Source organism: Marmota flaviventris, chromosome 6 (assembly GCF_047511675.1).
Source record: "Marmota flaviventris isolate mMarFla1 chromosome 6, mMarFla1.hap1, whole genome shotgun sequence".
NCBI classification, from domain to species: Eukaryota; Metazoa; Chordata; class Mammalia; order Rodentia; family Sciuridae; genus Marmota; species Marmota flaviventris.
This window is the reverse complement of record NC_092503.1, coordinates 591,710-607,058: the sequence shown is the minus strand read 5'-3', so window position 1 is coordinate 607,058 and position 15,349 is coordinate 591,710. Positions and strand designations below refer to the sequence as shown.

General features: G+C 43.1%; 1 protein-coding gene across 7 annotated transcripts in view; it reads left to right on the top strand.

The window, feature by feature from the left end:
- Ermard (ER membrane associated RNA degradation) overlaps positions 1-15,349 on the top strand; it is a 40,223-nt gene that overhangs the window by 1,135 nt on the left and 23,739 nt on the right. For 4 of the 7 annotated variants that reach the window (XM_071612842.1, XM_027939383.2, XM_071612841.1 and 1 more), the window contains exons 2-11: positions 388-556; positions 2,358-2,497; positions 3,413-3,514; positions 3,805-3,894; positions 5,526-5,623; positions 6,060-6,196; positions 6,955-7,069; positions 7,833-7,935; positions 13,262-13,291; positions 14,615-14,683. In XM_071612842.1, the coding sequence (XP_071468943.1) occupies positions 388-556; positions 2,358-2,497; positions 3,413-3,514; positions 3,805-3,894; positions 5,526-5,623; positions 6,060-6,196; positions 6,955-7,069; positions 7,833-7,935; positions 13,262-13,291; positions 14,615-14,683 (1,053 nt within the window). The remainder of the gene's footprint in view (positions 1-387; positions 557-2,357; positions 2,498-3,412; positions 3,515-3,804; positions 3,895-5,525; positions 5,624-6,059; positions 6,197-6,954; positions 7,070-7,832; positions 7,936-13,261; positions 13,292-14,614; positions 14,684-15,349) is intronic. The other 3 variants (XM_027939381.2, XM_071612843.1, XM_027939384.2) reach the window with 3 other exon arrangements.

The window sequence follows — 15,349 nt, the reverse complement described above, 5'->3', positions numbered from 1 at the left end:
ACCACAATTTCTGTGGTTCCTCTTTGATAGTGGTTTTTGCTGGAACAGGACAGTATGTGCTGCTAGAGTAATGGGTTATTCATTTTTATGACCAGGGGCAGTGCTATGTCCTGGGCATGCTGGGTTGATGAGAAATGGTGAAAGGAATAATACACTGTTCATAAAACTCATTGAACTTCTGTGAGTTATATGGTCAAGAAGATGATTTTAAAATCTTTAGACATTTATTTTAAAGCCTTAAAATAAATTTGTTATTCAGAAAGCATGTTAAGAGCAGCTGATTTTAGTACATTCCATGCCTAAGGTAAAATTTTCTTGTGACTCAGATATATAGTAACTAATATTACTCTTTCCTGCTAAACATTCTCTTTATGTTTTATTTTTCAGATGTTAGTAGGAGATCCCATTACCACATGTCTTTCTCCCTCAGTGTATGACATGATTTGTAAACTTGGGTTTGAAGTAAGAGGAAATTGTGATTTCAATAACATTGTAACCGAAAATGGTGAAGTCTGCTGGAAAACAATCACAGACTGTGTGAGCTGTGCAGGATCAGGTTGGCTTCCCTTTGTACCCCACACCTCAGTTGCTCTGTTGGTTATAAAGTCTCCCTTTTTAGCCACAGCATCTTTTCTTTAAACTATGTGAAAACACAGTCCTCAGCCAAATTTGAAAAGGAGACAGCCTGAAAAGAGCAGGGTGAGGACAGAGAAGTGTGAGGTCAGGTGTGCCTGGGCTGGATACCTGGGGTGGGCAGGACTTTCAGGAGGCAGGCTGGGTGACGGGCTGTTGGGTAGGTCTGAGACCCCAAGAGGAGAACCGTTTGAGTGATTCATTGCTATGAAGAGTATGAAATGGCCAGTGGTAGACTCAGCAATTTTAAATGTCCTCCTTTAAATTTATATCTGTATGTTTGGGGGGAGAAGGATATGAGCTGGGAAACTTAGTAACATCTGTAAAAATTGCGAATGATTGTATTCTGGCCTGCCAAGTCAATTTCCAGGGATTTATAAGAAAATTGCACTCATGGATATGGAGCACTGTGTGTCCTAGCTAAATAAACAAATCAGTAATCTGAAGCAGCCAGATATAAAGCAGTAGAGAACTATTTCAGTAAGTTATGATAAATGCTTATAGTGGAGTATTATGACCTGATAAAAATGGAGGCTCATCTGATGCAGAATTCTTTCTGAGCTAAGTGAGAAAAATAAAGAAGCATAGATTTATAGGTATACTCAGAAAATTAATAGCAGTAGATGCAACAGGGAGGAGAACTGGGTGCCACATGGGAGGCCTTCACCCTTTTGTGTTTTTCACAAAATGTACAACCTCAAACTTATTAAACAGTAAAAACAAAAATTTATATTACAAATATGTTTTGAAACAACTGATTGGCATTAGAAATCTCAGTCTAATGTTAATTTTAAAAAGTCAGATTACAGGGGCTAGGGTTGTGGCTCAATGGTAGAGCACTTGCCTAATGTGTGAGGCACTGGGTTCAATCCTCAGCACCACATACAAAAATAAACAAAGGTATCGTGTCCATCTACAAATAAAAAAATTTTTTTAAAAAGTCAGATTACATTATTATAATGTAACCCCCCCTCACCCTTGGGGCATGTGTTCCAAGACCCCCAGAAGATGCCAAAACCATGCATAGTGCTGAACCCTGTGCATACGTTGTCTTCTCCTGCATGGTCTGCAGTACTGCCACAGGGTGCCAGTTTGTTGTCCTTCCACGTTTCTTTCCCTGAAGCCTCCTTTGCATCATTGCTTTTGTGCTTTGGGGCCATCACTGTGTCTGATAAGGGTTCCTGGAAACACAGCGCAGTGATAGCACCAGTAGAACTGATAACCACATGGCTACTGAGTGACGCGTGAGTGGGCAGTGTCTGCAGCATGGATGTGCCGGACAAAGGGGTGAGATGGGTGGGATAGTGCAGAATTTCCTTACGTTGCTCAAACCAGCATGCAGTTTGAAACAGATGAGTGGTTATTTCTGGAATTTTCCATTTAGCATTTTTGTACTGCAGTTGACCCTAGATAACTGGAACTGTGAATAAGGACTATTGTGTACAGTGTGATTTAATGTAAACTAACATACAGGAAATGACACTGAATAAAATATCTGTCTCCTATTCGAATATTTCTGTATTTTGCAAATTTTTCACTAGTGATATATTTTTCTTTTATAATCAGATAAGCATCATGTAATTTGTTTTCACTAATTATAGCTATGTATGTTCAGTCATTGATTGGGTTTAAATTTCATGATTAAAGCATTTCTTTTCATGGTTCAGACATTCCCCATTGATCGGTGTGGCTGTGGTACTGAAGCTTGATTCTTGTCCTTTCAGACCAGAGTCTGGATCATCAGGCAAGCGTGAGGCTTCTGGGCCCTGTGTGTGAGGCCGTCCATTTCCACTTTTTATCTTTGACCAAGGGGCAGTTTGAAATTCAATATATACCATGGTTCCAGTGGACAAGTTTTCCAGAGGTTTGGCTTTTATACACCATTAGAAATAAAAGACTGTAAATATCACTTGGAGACCCTTATTACTTGCCAATTTTGAAGCGATCTCCTCCATCTGGACCCTTTAGCTATACAGAAGGCTTGGGGGTTGCAAGAGAAACCTGAATTACCATGAATTACCATGTAAGAACCAGAGCTGAACCACACACCCCTTTGAGCAAAGGCAGGTTTTGGATTTCATAGAACCAGAAGTTGGCAGGGGGTAGTGCTTAGTACAGGGCTGCCTATCCTGAGACAGAAGAAAAATGGACCACTTCAGAACACAGTCCTTACAGAGAGGTGGTGTGGTGTTGCTAGGAGACCAGAGATGAGGTGCTTTGTTTGTGAATGGTGAGTTGAAGGACGGATAGGTGGTTTGGGGTCCAACCTAAATCTTGTTTTTGCTTTTTTGTTAGGTTTTCTTTGTTTTTCAGTTGACATTAAATGACCACCATAAAGCAGTATTTTTAACAAGTCTAATTCTGAAACAAATTGAATTTCCTAATTTGGAATAGGAGTATTATTGCTTCTGTATTTGTAGCAGTTCTTTTAAGTGTAGATTGAGCTGCCTTATGTTTATCTGTTTATTAGGAACTAAACCTAATCATAATGGGAATGAAATGTAGGTCAAGATGTTTGACTTTTCAGTTCACAATTATGCCAGATTTATAGTTTTTGATAAGCATCTAATAAAAAAAAAAACCTTTGAAAGAACTCCCTGAGCATTAAAGTGTTTTCTTTGACTTTTAGGCACTGTAATAGTTAAAGAAAAATATTCACTTATACCAAAAACATTTTAATATAGTTGAAATCTTCACAGATTGAAATGTCAATAAGTAGTATTGTTTTTAGAAATGATTCTTATTGAATGAGTTCTAATATGTATATTATTCTAAATAGTTGTTTCCTGAAATATTTGATGCCTTGGGAAGCCTACCGTCTCCTGCCATCTCTCTTAGTTTAATGAAGTTGACCTCATGTCTAGAGCGAGCCTTAGGTGATGTAAGTGAGAAAACTGTTTTGTTACTGGTCCATTAAATTATGTGTATGAATGTGAAACTATTCTTAAGTCACCTGTAAGATTTCTTGATTTGAGTTATCATTTTCCTATTAAATACAACAATTTGTTATCTAGATTGTCATTGTTTTTCTTTTTTGAGTGATTATGAAATCATGACATTTTTGTCAAAAGTATTCTACACCTTTGATCTGTTCATACAGCTGCTTTGTAGAGAGTTCTCTGTCTTGCATCCATTGTCTCACAATGTGGTTGCACGACTTTTTGTTTCTAGGTGTTCTTACTGATTGGGAAGGAATGCCCTTTTCTCTTAAGAGATCTGCTTGCATCAGCGGAGCTTGCTCAGGTCTTCGGGCAGTCTGTGGTGAGCTCATTCACTCAAAACCTACAATAAGCATGGTGCAAAGCACTTTTGTTCTTCCAAAGCACATTTTCCCTTTCAGAAGGGCTTCTCTTCCACCCCCACAAAAGGTTGCCTATACTGATTCTGATGGTGGTAGAATAAGCTCTGGGGCCAGACAAAGGGACAATTTGAGGCATATTGCTTTCATTTGTCACATATTTATTATTATAATATAAACACAATGCAGAATATATTTTTTATATTTTTCTATTTTGAAGGGTTCTGCACCCTTCAAAATAGTGTTACTGAAGTTTCACTCTTGAATATCAGTGTTTTGACATGTGGGAATTTATGTTCTCTGCAACCATTTAGACTTACAATGAAAAAAAAAATGAAACTGTTGATACAAAATCATTCAGAGCATGGACTTTTTAAGAATCTTCTAGAGGGCATATGACCATGAGACTTAAGACTCATAGGTTACCTTTAGGCTTCTGAGTGGGCAGGTCCAGCTAAAGGGAAAGCAGGGCACCCATGTAGGAAGCTGAATGGGCAGCAGAGCTGGTGAGAAGCTCTGGGTGCCTTTTTAGGGATGAGACATGGTTTCCAGTGAAGCTCTCCCACTGTATCCTGGATCTTCCCCTCATCAGCTTGGGGATTTTTCTTTCTTGTGGAGCACGTGGGATGAGGATACAGTGGGTTGAATTCATGAACAGATTCTGTTTCTTTGGTCTGTTCTTTGTGACTGCCTTTATGCTGTTCGTCTCTTGCCTACCTACAGGTACTTGGCTTCTGATGTCTGTCATTTTTGATTGCCCTCATGCTGTATGCCAGGAGTTTCCAGCGGACAGCAGAGACCTCTGAGGCTGCCCTGGAGTCCTGGCTGCTCAGTGCTCTTCTGTTAGGCTCAACCTGCTGGTTCTGGTTCTGCTCTCTGTGGGAAGTTGAGAACACACTGCTTTCCTCTTCTCAGGAGCAGTTTCCTCTGCAAATGCAGACCAGTTTCACCTCTTGAGATATGACCGTTCTTTCTCCTGGTTAAGGCTTGGTGTCATGATTCTTTAGTTTCAGTGGTTTCCATTGTGCTGGATCCAAAGTGTGGTGCTGCACAGCAGGGCAGGGTCCTGTAAAGGGTGTCCTCTTCACCCACAGAGAGGGCTAAAAGCAGGTGAGCCATGAGCTGGGGCCAGGAGGCAGCACACAGGACCTAGCTGTTGGCCTGGCTGTGCCTGCCGTCTTCTCCCTCTTGCCACATGTGCACATGCTACCTAGTGCCACGTTTCTGTTCATCAGTTTCTATTCTACTTGGTTGTTGGGCACCTTTGATCCATCATGTCAGAGCAGTGTATCCTGTATCATCTCCCATCTCCGTGACTAATGTAGAGTTCCTGGCTCTGCACAATGGGAAGAGTCTAGTGCCTTCCTCCAGGGTGCTCCTGAGAATGGAGGAGCTCCTGGGTCGTGCAGACTGGGCCTGGCTCATGTTAAACACTCTACAGCTATTGGGTTCATTATTATCACTACCTAACCAAGGTCAAACCGTTGGATGTGTTAAGCAAAAAAGCAAACATCATTTCAGTATTGTATTGGTTTATTCCAAAATTTGGTAATGGCTTAATCATTCAGTGGTCTGCTGTCTTTTCATGGACTAGATGAATGTGCTCAAAGTGTTCATTGGCTCTCCCTGTGGACTCAACCTGCGGAATGTCTTATGGCATGGGTTTGCATCGCCACAAGAAATTCCCCCAAAGTAAGTGTCTGGTGAAGTAATTTTTTTTTTTTTTCTTTTTGATCTACTTAAGAGTTTGTTTTATCTTGAATTTTGTGAGAGGGAAAGATGCATTTTGTGAAAGGTCAGAGTTTCAGACAGGATTTTGAGAGCCTGTTGCAAGTTAATGTCAGAGTCCCCCAGAGTGAAAGGGCTTTCAAGGCTTGGAACCCCAGAGGCCATCTGGGTCTCCAGGATGTGGTGTTGCACATTAAACACCACGGGTGGGGAGAAGACTCACAGTTCCTGAGATATTGCTCTTCTAGCCTTTGCACAACTCAATCCTTACATCTAGAAAGAATTTTCTGCACTTCAGATTTGCTTTCTTAATTTTGAACTTTTTTTTTTTTTTAAAGTAAAGCTTTCTGTATATATGACTGATTCATTCTTCCAACATTTCTGTGGCATTTTCTCCCAGATACTGTTCAATGATGCTGCTGTTGACAGCAGGATTGGGTCAGTTACTCAAGAGTTACCTTCAACACACAGAGGTCACACTGGAACATCGTTCTTTTGTAACTCTAAAAAACTTAGAAGATTTGATTGTTTTTCCTGGCAAGTACTACATTTCATATTCCCTGCCTTGGTGTGTCTTTGTGGAGGTGTTTATAACTATCAGTAGCAACAGACCTGAATTTTTGAGGTGGAATAAAGTCGTTGTTCTCCAGTAGCAAGATGGCTCTTTTTTATGTTTTTAAATATTTGGTTTAGTTGTAGATGGACAGCATGCCTTTATTTAATTTATTTATTTATATATGGCATTGAGGATGGAACCCAACATGCTTCACATGTGCTAGGCAAGCACTCCACCACTGAGCTTCAACCCCAGTCCTGAAGAACCTCTTTCCTCCTCTCCAGAGCTGCTGTGGGGCTAAGAATCAGACTGCATGAATCAGGTCATCCGAGCCAGCCTGCTCCTCAGGCTTGCTGGTGCACAAACTGCTTAGGGTTTGTTAGGTGGTGTGTTTTTTCTCCTTTACACCCCGAGTGCGTTTGTGCTCTGATGGTTGTAGTATAAAGGCCTTCGTCTTCTGAATGTTCGTGTGCTTTCCTGTCAACCCGAGCCCTTCTGCAGTTGCTGTTTCTGATCACTGGAGACAAGCAGTGGTCCACGTGCCCTTTGTGCAGGCCCCCTGAGGCCTCTGCTCTCGGCTGTGGATCAGATGGTCTTCCTCTTTGAGGGCTCTGCACCGCCACAGGGGTCTCAGTCATCTGCTTGAGGGGCTGATTTATTGGCATCTCTCCCCCAGTGTGTTCCCATCTTTTTCAGTTGATTAGTGTGGTTGTATTTACAGGTTTTTGCTGTTTTACAGATGTGACTTCTGAGGTACTTTGGGTACTAGAACGAGTGATGATGAAGTCCACCTTTATATTAAAAATCATGTTACCATATTGGAAATTTGCACTGACCAAGTTCACATCACACAGGTAACTGAAGGGAGCCTGGCAGTGTGCTTTGATGGTCGGAGGCCAGGCCTCCTCAAGGCACTGCACCCTCTGGCTCTTCTGCTGTGGGGTCGAAGTCAGGAGAGGTGGGGCTGAATTGAGAGTAGACCAAACATAAAACACCTCTCAGAGTCACTCAAAAGACAGCTCATAATTGTGTTTTAAACATTAGGCATCATCCTTTTGGTATAGTTGATGTTATTTTAGAATCAACTCTACTAATTTTTGAGTTCTTCCTGTAAGAGAAACATTGAGTCCAACATCAGAGAGTCATGGAACAGATAAGGAAGCTTGGTCCCCGGAACAGACTCTGCACGAGAGCAGAGCATGGGCTCAACACGCATGGGCGGGGGGCAGGGACGGCACGAGTGGGCTCATCTTTGTCCCTCTCTTCCCCGAGGGCTGCACCACGATGCATTCATGTTAAGCCTTCACAGCCCACCCACGTCTTTGTGTTTGAGTGATTTCAGAAGTGATGAAACAAGTAAGAGAGCTCTAGTGATCTTTTATTCTTCTGAAGCTACTAAATGTGGGTCATAAAACAATAAAATACCAGGAAATGTTTTTCGGATCACTAGTCTAATGAAACTTTGATTCTGATTTTAGTTTTTTCTCATATCAGCAGGGGATATTGTCTTTTAACACCACATTGGTTAACCTGGACTGTAGCGTATTTATTGCGATATCTGTGCTGATGTTTGTCTTTGAATGTGGAGTTTTGCTGATCTTTCCTGCAATTTCACAGGTTTGCTGACTGCACCATCTTGTTGCTGTCCCAGCTGGAGGCTGGACTTCGGAGGGTCTTCGCTGCAGTTAACCAGTGCCCAGACAGACTCCTGACTGCCGAGGTGTGTGTGTTTTTGCTACGTGGTGTTGTTGCTGTGTTGGCAGTTTTTTGTGGCTAATTAAAAGTTTTAGAAAGTATTTATCCCATTGTATCTGTCATTCAAGTGTATTTTTTAGCTAAGAACTTTCTTTGGAAGCCTTCTCTGTCCTTTTTTTGTGGTTTCCTATTAACAGTAACTTTTAAACAATCGGAACTTACTTGAATCATGACTGTTTGGGATAGTTTTCTAGTATTTCCAGATGGTCTTTTAAACTTGATGATGCCATGAAAGAACTAGCACTCTTCTCCTTCTAGCTATCTAGTGGCAGATGAATTCAGTCCCGCAAGGTGGTTGTCACCCCAGTGTGGTCCAGTGAGTGGCAACACCACCATAGACCCGTGTGCTCGTGACATGTCACCTGCCACACAGGCAGACTGGAATTGTTATCCAACTCCCTGAGCTTTGGTTTCTTCACTTTAAAGAGTGGGGTAGTATTGCCTTTGAAGGGAGTTGTGGGATTTGGGGTTGGCTTGTGTGAAGCACCTAGGAAAGCACATAGAACAATTTTGTGCACACACTCATGTTCACACATGCATGTGCATGCCACACAAGCATTGTTTGTGTGCACACTGGCATTGTTGCTTCAGAGTTTCACAGGAGCCCCTGGTGCCTTGTCTGAGCCAAGCATTTCTCAAGTTTCCAGCCTCCCTCCTCTGGCTTTATAGTTTCTGCCCCTTCATAATGGCTAAGATGAGCTTCTGCTGCTAGTGACAGAGGTCCCCAAATAGCATGACTGCAAGATGGAAAAGAGGACAGGAGCACTTCTGCCCTGGTGAATAGAGCACCGTGCTGTGATGGCAGTGCTCGACTGCCACAGTGCCCTCCCTGGGCCTCTGCTGGAAGAGGCTGTGCCTGCCCAGTGAGCGGTTTCTGCCTGGTGGCTCCTGCCAGCTGTATCTGCCATCATATCTGCATGAAGGATGAAGATATGCATGCACTTCCTGGAGACAGATGCCCTGCTCCCTCCTGGCTGAAGCTTAGTTGCCACTCACTGCCCAGGAAGTGGAGAAAGTTTGTGTGTGGTCTGGCTCAGAGTAGGAGAGTCAGTTGGTGGAGAAAGTGGGGGTGAGCATATTATGGGGTAAACGGAGCAGCCCACACCTCAGATTCTCATTTCTCCTCCTAGTTTAGCTTCTCCATGTGAGCATTCCTCAAACCTGTGTTCTCAACCCAGATTTTCACCCTGGATAAGCCTTCACAATTCCATGCCATAAATTGTCACATTTCTGGGATCAAAGATAATTCAAACTATTTTTGAACCTAATGAAAATGAAAATTCAACCTACCTGAGGTTTGTGTACACAGTGAAAGCAAGTCACAGGTGTTACTGCCTTAAACATTTGGGACCCCCAAGGCATGGTCTCCACATTTCCTCAGTGCTGTCCACTGAATATTTTCACATTGTTTTCCACAGAGACATAAGTTTGCTTTATTTAGAAAGGCATGTCCCCCCCCTGCTCCCCAACAAATTGTGTTCTTGGATGTTCCTGTTGTCGCCCTCATAGTTGTAGTCTCTGGCACTACACAGCAGACTGCCTGTGCCTTCCCTGTAGTTTATCTCCTGGTCTCTTCTGACCACCTTACCCTCTCCTTGTTAGGCTGAGACCTCCCCAGCTGTTCTCACGTCCTCTGGGTTCATCTCCAGCTAGTCTTCATGGTCCTCCCTGCTCTATTCACATACCTCCACTAATTATTTTCTGAAAGATATTCTTAGGTCATTTGTGGTTTTCACCTGCTTGGACACCTTCTTTGGTGCCTGCCAAGTGGGGTTCATGCTTCCCTTGTGGTGTGTGAAGAGACCACCCACTTTAGTTTTGTTTCCTGTCGGACCCCTGGCATAATAACAGCTCTTCTCAGTTCAACAACGTATCTGTCTTTTCTCAAGCTTTGCCCGTGGCTCCTGCCTGATAGCTCCAGGCCAGCGCTCTGGCCACAGTGACCTCTGGAGCCTCGTCTGCTCAAGTGATGGCTGCTCTTCTCTCTTCTGCTCTGTTCTGTCTTCTCTCTTCTGCTGTGTTCTGCCTTCCATATATGCGTTTTAGGAGTTATCTTCATGGCTCTTGAGACTGGGACCTTGCATTGCTGCCCTGGTGCCCATGCGCAGGGCCTCAGGTATAGACTGCTCAGGACGTGGTTGGGAGAGACGCTCCCCTCTCTTTGTGGCATGCTTCACAGCTCTCACTTGATCTCTCTTGGAATTGGCCACATTGTAGTGTGCTCAGTCATCGAGGGACCTTGTGGAATAAGTAAATTTTGCTGTATGGTTTTGGACTACACAAATAAATAGTGTAACTGCACAAAGGGTATAATTCATTAAAGACCATCTCAGGTTTTAGCCCAGGCTTTTATCTGGAAGAAACAGGATTGGTTCACAGGATGGTGTGTTTGTGAAACTGCTCTCTGAGCCTTATTAAGTGTGTTTGTTCACTGAGTTTTTGTTGTGGTGTAAGTCTCCTCAAGATCCATGGGAGATAGGAATACAGGCAGGACCATGTTGGTCAGCTTTCTCATGATCGTAAGGACACATCACCTACTTTTGCAGAGACGAGGTTTGTTTTGGCTCACGGGGTTGGTGGTTTCAGTCTGTAGCTGGTTGGTCTTATTGTTTTGTGGCCTGTGGCAGCACATCCACTCTCACGTGTGCCATGCTGGGGACCAAGCCTTCAGCTATGGACCTTTGGGGGACATTCATGATCCAAACTACAGAAATGACTTTTTTTAACCTATTCTTAAAATTGATACATGGAAACATAAAAATTCTGCATGTTATAGGGTACCATGTGCTGCTTTGAACATGTATATATTAGGTAATATTTAAATCAGGTTAAACCTACCTACCTCCTATGGTACTGGGGATTGAACCCCGGGGTGCTTAACCACTGAGCCACATCCTCAGCCCTTTTTAATATTTTATTTAGAGACAGGGTCTCACTGAGTTGCTTAGGGCCTTGCTAAATTGCTGAAGCTGGCTTTGAACGTGTGATCCTCCTGCCTCAGCCTCCCCAGCTACTGAGATCACAGTTGTGCACCACTGCATCTGGCTCTTGTAGCATTTTGAAATGTGTGGTGCATTTTCATTACATCTGGTCACCCTGCTGTACTGTAGCACACCGGAACTTCTTGCTCCTACCTATGACTCAGCACCCACTGGCCTACCTCTCTGCCCCCCACTCCCCAACTTTCCCCACTTCTGGAGACACCCTTCTGCGCTCAGCTCCGGGAGATCAACCTCGCCAGCTTACACTTGGACTGAGATCACACGGTGCCTGTCCCTCTGAGCCGGGCTGAGTTCTCCTGGCACAGTGATCTCCAGGCCCATCTTCTTGTACACGACAGGGTCGTCCTTCTGTGGCCGACTCGTGCTCCATGGGGCACATGCCCCGCCCCTTCTCTGTCCACCCTCAGCTGATGGACACTAGACCTCCTGTGAGTAGAGCTGCGGTGACCCAGGGAGAGCCGGTGCCCCTCAGCACACTGACTCCTCTCCTCTGGACGTGGACCTGGCAGTGGGATGGCTGGGTCACGTGCTAGTTCTACTGTTGGTGTTCCAGGGAATCTCCGTGTGGTTTTCCACGCTGGCTGTGCTGATTCACACTCCCACAACAGTGCAAGGGCCCCTTTCCTCCCCCTGCTCGCCAGCGGTCACCTTCAGTCTTCTTGGCAATGGCCAGTCTCACTGGAGCCTGGTGAGGGCTCACGGTGGTTCTGATCATAAGTCCCCAGGGTTCAGTGATCATGAGCGTTTTTTCTATGTACCCATTGGACGTTTGAATGTCTTCTTTTGAGAAATGTCTATTTAGGTCTATAACCCATTTTAAATCACATTATTGGTTTTTGCTTCTGAGTTTTTGAGTTCTTTGGGTTACTTGATATCAGCCTTTGTCAAGTGTGCAGCTTGCAGATGTTTTCTTCCTTCTTTAGGCTGTTTCTTCACTCTTGATAATTTCCTTCACTATGAAGAAGTTTTTTTAGTTTGTTGTAATGATTTTTTTATCTATTCTTGCTTTTGTTTCCTGTGCTCTTGAAAATTCTTGCCAATTCCAATGTCCTGAAGCATTCCCCTGTTTTCTTCTGGTAGTTTCATGTCTTTCATTTACGTCTCTCATTTATTGTGAATTTGCATTTGTAGCTGGTGGGATGCACATCTGGCTTCTTCTGCATGTGGATGTAAATTTTCCCAGAATTTCTGACTTCTAAGGGCTTATCCATTAGGAGTGAGGCAGAGAAGATGTTTATACTTATTTCATAAAATCAGGTAGAAATTTATCACGTAATTTCTGGCAATAAATGAGATCCTTTGTAGAAATATTTAGTGGGCAAGAGGATATTTAGAGTATAACTCAGGAAAAATTTTAGGCCATCAATACAGGTTTGAGAGCTAAAACTTACAAATTTTAGAGCCATTTACATACTCAAAAATGTTGAAGAACATTGATAGTACATGTTGAATAGCCCCAGTTCAAAACCCCAAAGTAGCTAAAGTGTGAACTTTCTGAGTGTTGACACAATGTCACTAGTAGAGAAGCCCACATCTGACTTCGGGATGGGGTGCAGCCAGCATACGCGCACTGATGCCATTGTGTGAGGTCACCTTCTAATGGTGCGCGTGAGTTGCATGAGCTTGACCTGGTGCCATCCCCATGATATCACATGGTGCCCATACAGATACCCTAACCCCTGAGTGGGTCAAGAGAGACGCAGCTGTGTCCCGTGGAAAGCAGGTCACTGAGCAACGAGCAGGGCGGTATTTCTGAGAGCTGGCCTAGACAGAGTGCTGGCTTCGTCACACTGTGGGGAGATACTGACCATTTTGTAGAGAAAACACATGTCTACGGGGTGAAGTAAGGTGGTGGGGTGGCGTTGAGCTTGGCTCAGATCTCTGGGGAGCCTGCCTTGGGGTCTGTGCCACACTACTGTCCCTATCATGCCACTCAGTCCATGTGCTAGAGAAAGTGCCAGACTGTTCTTGCATGTGCTGATACCAGTCATCAGCAGGAGTCCTCTGTTGGTGTGGACAGTGATTTCGTAAGGTCTGGGGTCCTCGACCTGGGAATTAACAGAGCTAACGTACTGGTAAAGGCAGTGTTCTAACATATCCAAGTTGTCAGATTTGGTGAATTTCATTTTTTTAAATAACATAATTGTTTGCCCATAAGTATTCTAGATGAAGGTCATTTTCACCAGATTTCAGTTTTGTGGCATGACCATAACCTTTTCTACTTTGAATAATGTTACTTTATTATATTTTGCTTTAATCATTTCTCTCCATTTTTTCCCTTTTCTGCAGTCAACAACTCTTTATACTACCTTTGATGAAGTAAGTAGCTAGATTTATGTGGTGATTTGGAACAAAACATTCTCTTATTTTAAAATACAAATTAAGATACAAACACAAACATAGAGATTAGCCCCAGATCACGTTTATAGGAAAATGTTCATAGTAATAAAAGCATAAAAATCTATGCTAGATTTAAATTAACTTTCAGGCTGATGTTGAGACCCAGAATTACTAATCCACTTTCTAAAGTTACCAGAATGCAAAGTTTGAAAATGCCAAGGGATATTGATATTATTGGCTGCACTTATTTAGAGGCTTACTTTGTGTGTGTGTGTGTGTGTTGGAGCGGGGGTGGGGTGGAAGGAACCCAGGGGAACTCTACCACTGAGCTATATCTCTAGCCCTTTGTATTTTGAGACAGGGTCTCACTGAGTTGCCTGGGCAGGCCTCAAACTTGCAATCCTCCTGCCTCAGCCTCTTGAGTTGACATGATCACAGGTATGTGCCACCGTGCTATATGCCACCGTGCGCAGTACCTGGGAGGCTTGCATTTTAGATTTCAGGTTAGCTTTGAATTTTTGCATGTGGAACATACCTCATCTACTACTATGTGTTTACATTGTGTGCTGATGCATTTAATCTGCGCATTGAGGGATGTGATTCTAGAGCAAAAATCTAGAATGGTAAGAAGCACAATTAAAAGTATCTTGTGTGGCCCGTAAGTATTGACACTTTCTATGTGCGAGCCCCGGTGGTGATTCTTTTGCCCCTGGAATGTGGCACAGATAAGGTGGTTGGGAAAGCCAAGGGAAAGCCAGAGGCAGAGCTGTGCACCTGCAGGTCATTTGGCCTGAGACATGACCACTGGGTTCTTAAGTGTGCAGTGGAAGTTAGAAAATGGCTGCTCACCTCAGGTGCGTCCCATTGGTGAGAAATTTGCTGTGAACTTCAATACGTGATGCATTTGATAAAGAGGTGTTAGATGGTAAAGTTGGATGGTAAAGTCAAAGCTGTATAAGGTCAGGTCCATAGTTCTAGGTCAGGGTCATTGGATTTCAAAGTCCACGGTGAGTAAAGAGTGATTTAGGAAGTGACCAATGGGTGTGCAGGCATGTACAAACACACAGAACTTGCAGTCAAAGAATGTACCTTCAGTATTTAACATGCTATATTAGTTTCAAACAAATTAAGTGAATAAGGGCAGTTTTAAAAACATAGCAGCCACTGTTTAGGAAAATTGTTCTTAACCAACATAATTACTTTAGGAATACTGATATTTTAATTGTATGTGTGGGTGTATGAATGAGACTGTGCCTATATGTGTGGGTGGTTCAGTTTAACAGTTTATTTTGGGTGTTTTAGATATTGGCAAAACACATGAACGATGGCAGAATAAATCAACTTCCTCTTTTCCTTGGAGAACCTGCTATGGTAAGTATTTGACAGTTTCCAGCCTAGTGACTTCTGCTTATGAACATTTTCCACTTCTCTAGTCTAGGATTAAGTCATTTTGCTATGGTGCACTCTAGAACAGATCTGAGCCACACTGAGCCCAGCCTTGACCTGTCCCAGACCTGGCTGAGCCATGTCTCCATCCTGGGCTGTGTTCTGTAGCCTGGTTATTCTTGTCCTTTTGAAGGCCTGCTAACTTAGCTGCCATGTCCCAAAGCAGTATTTGCATTTGGTAGTTATATGTATTTGTGCTGTAGAGAAAGTAAAATATATGTGTAAAATATAACAGTAGATTAAAAGGATTGATCATGGGGTGAAGAAGAGAACCATTAATGTTTTAGAGTTGTTTTCTCCTTTCACTGTTTTGTACTTTAAGAAGATACTGTAGGGTCTGGGGATGTGGCTCAAGCGGTAGCGCGCTCGCCTGGCATGTGTGCGGCCCGGGTTCTATCCTCAGCACCACATACAAACAAAGATGTTGTGTCTGCTGAAAACTAAAAAATAAATATTAAAAAGTTCTCTCTCTCTCTCTTTAAAAAAAAAAAAAGAAAAAGAAGAAGATACTGTAATGACTGCTTCAGGCTTTAAGTAGATATGTATTCTTTCCACCTGAGAGTTGGAAGATCTAGATTCCAGTTTCTGGGT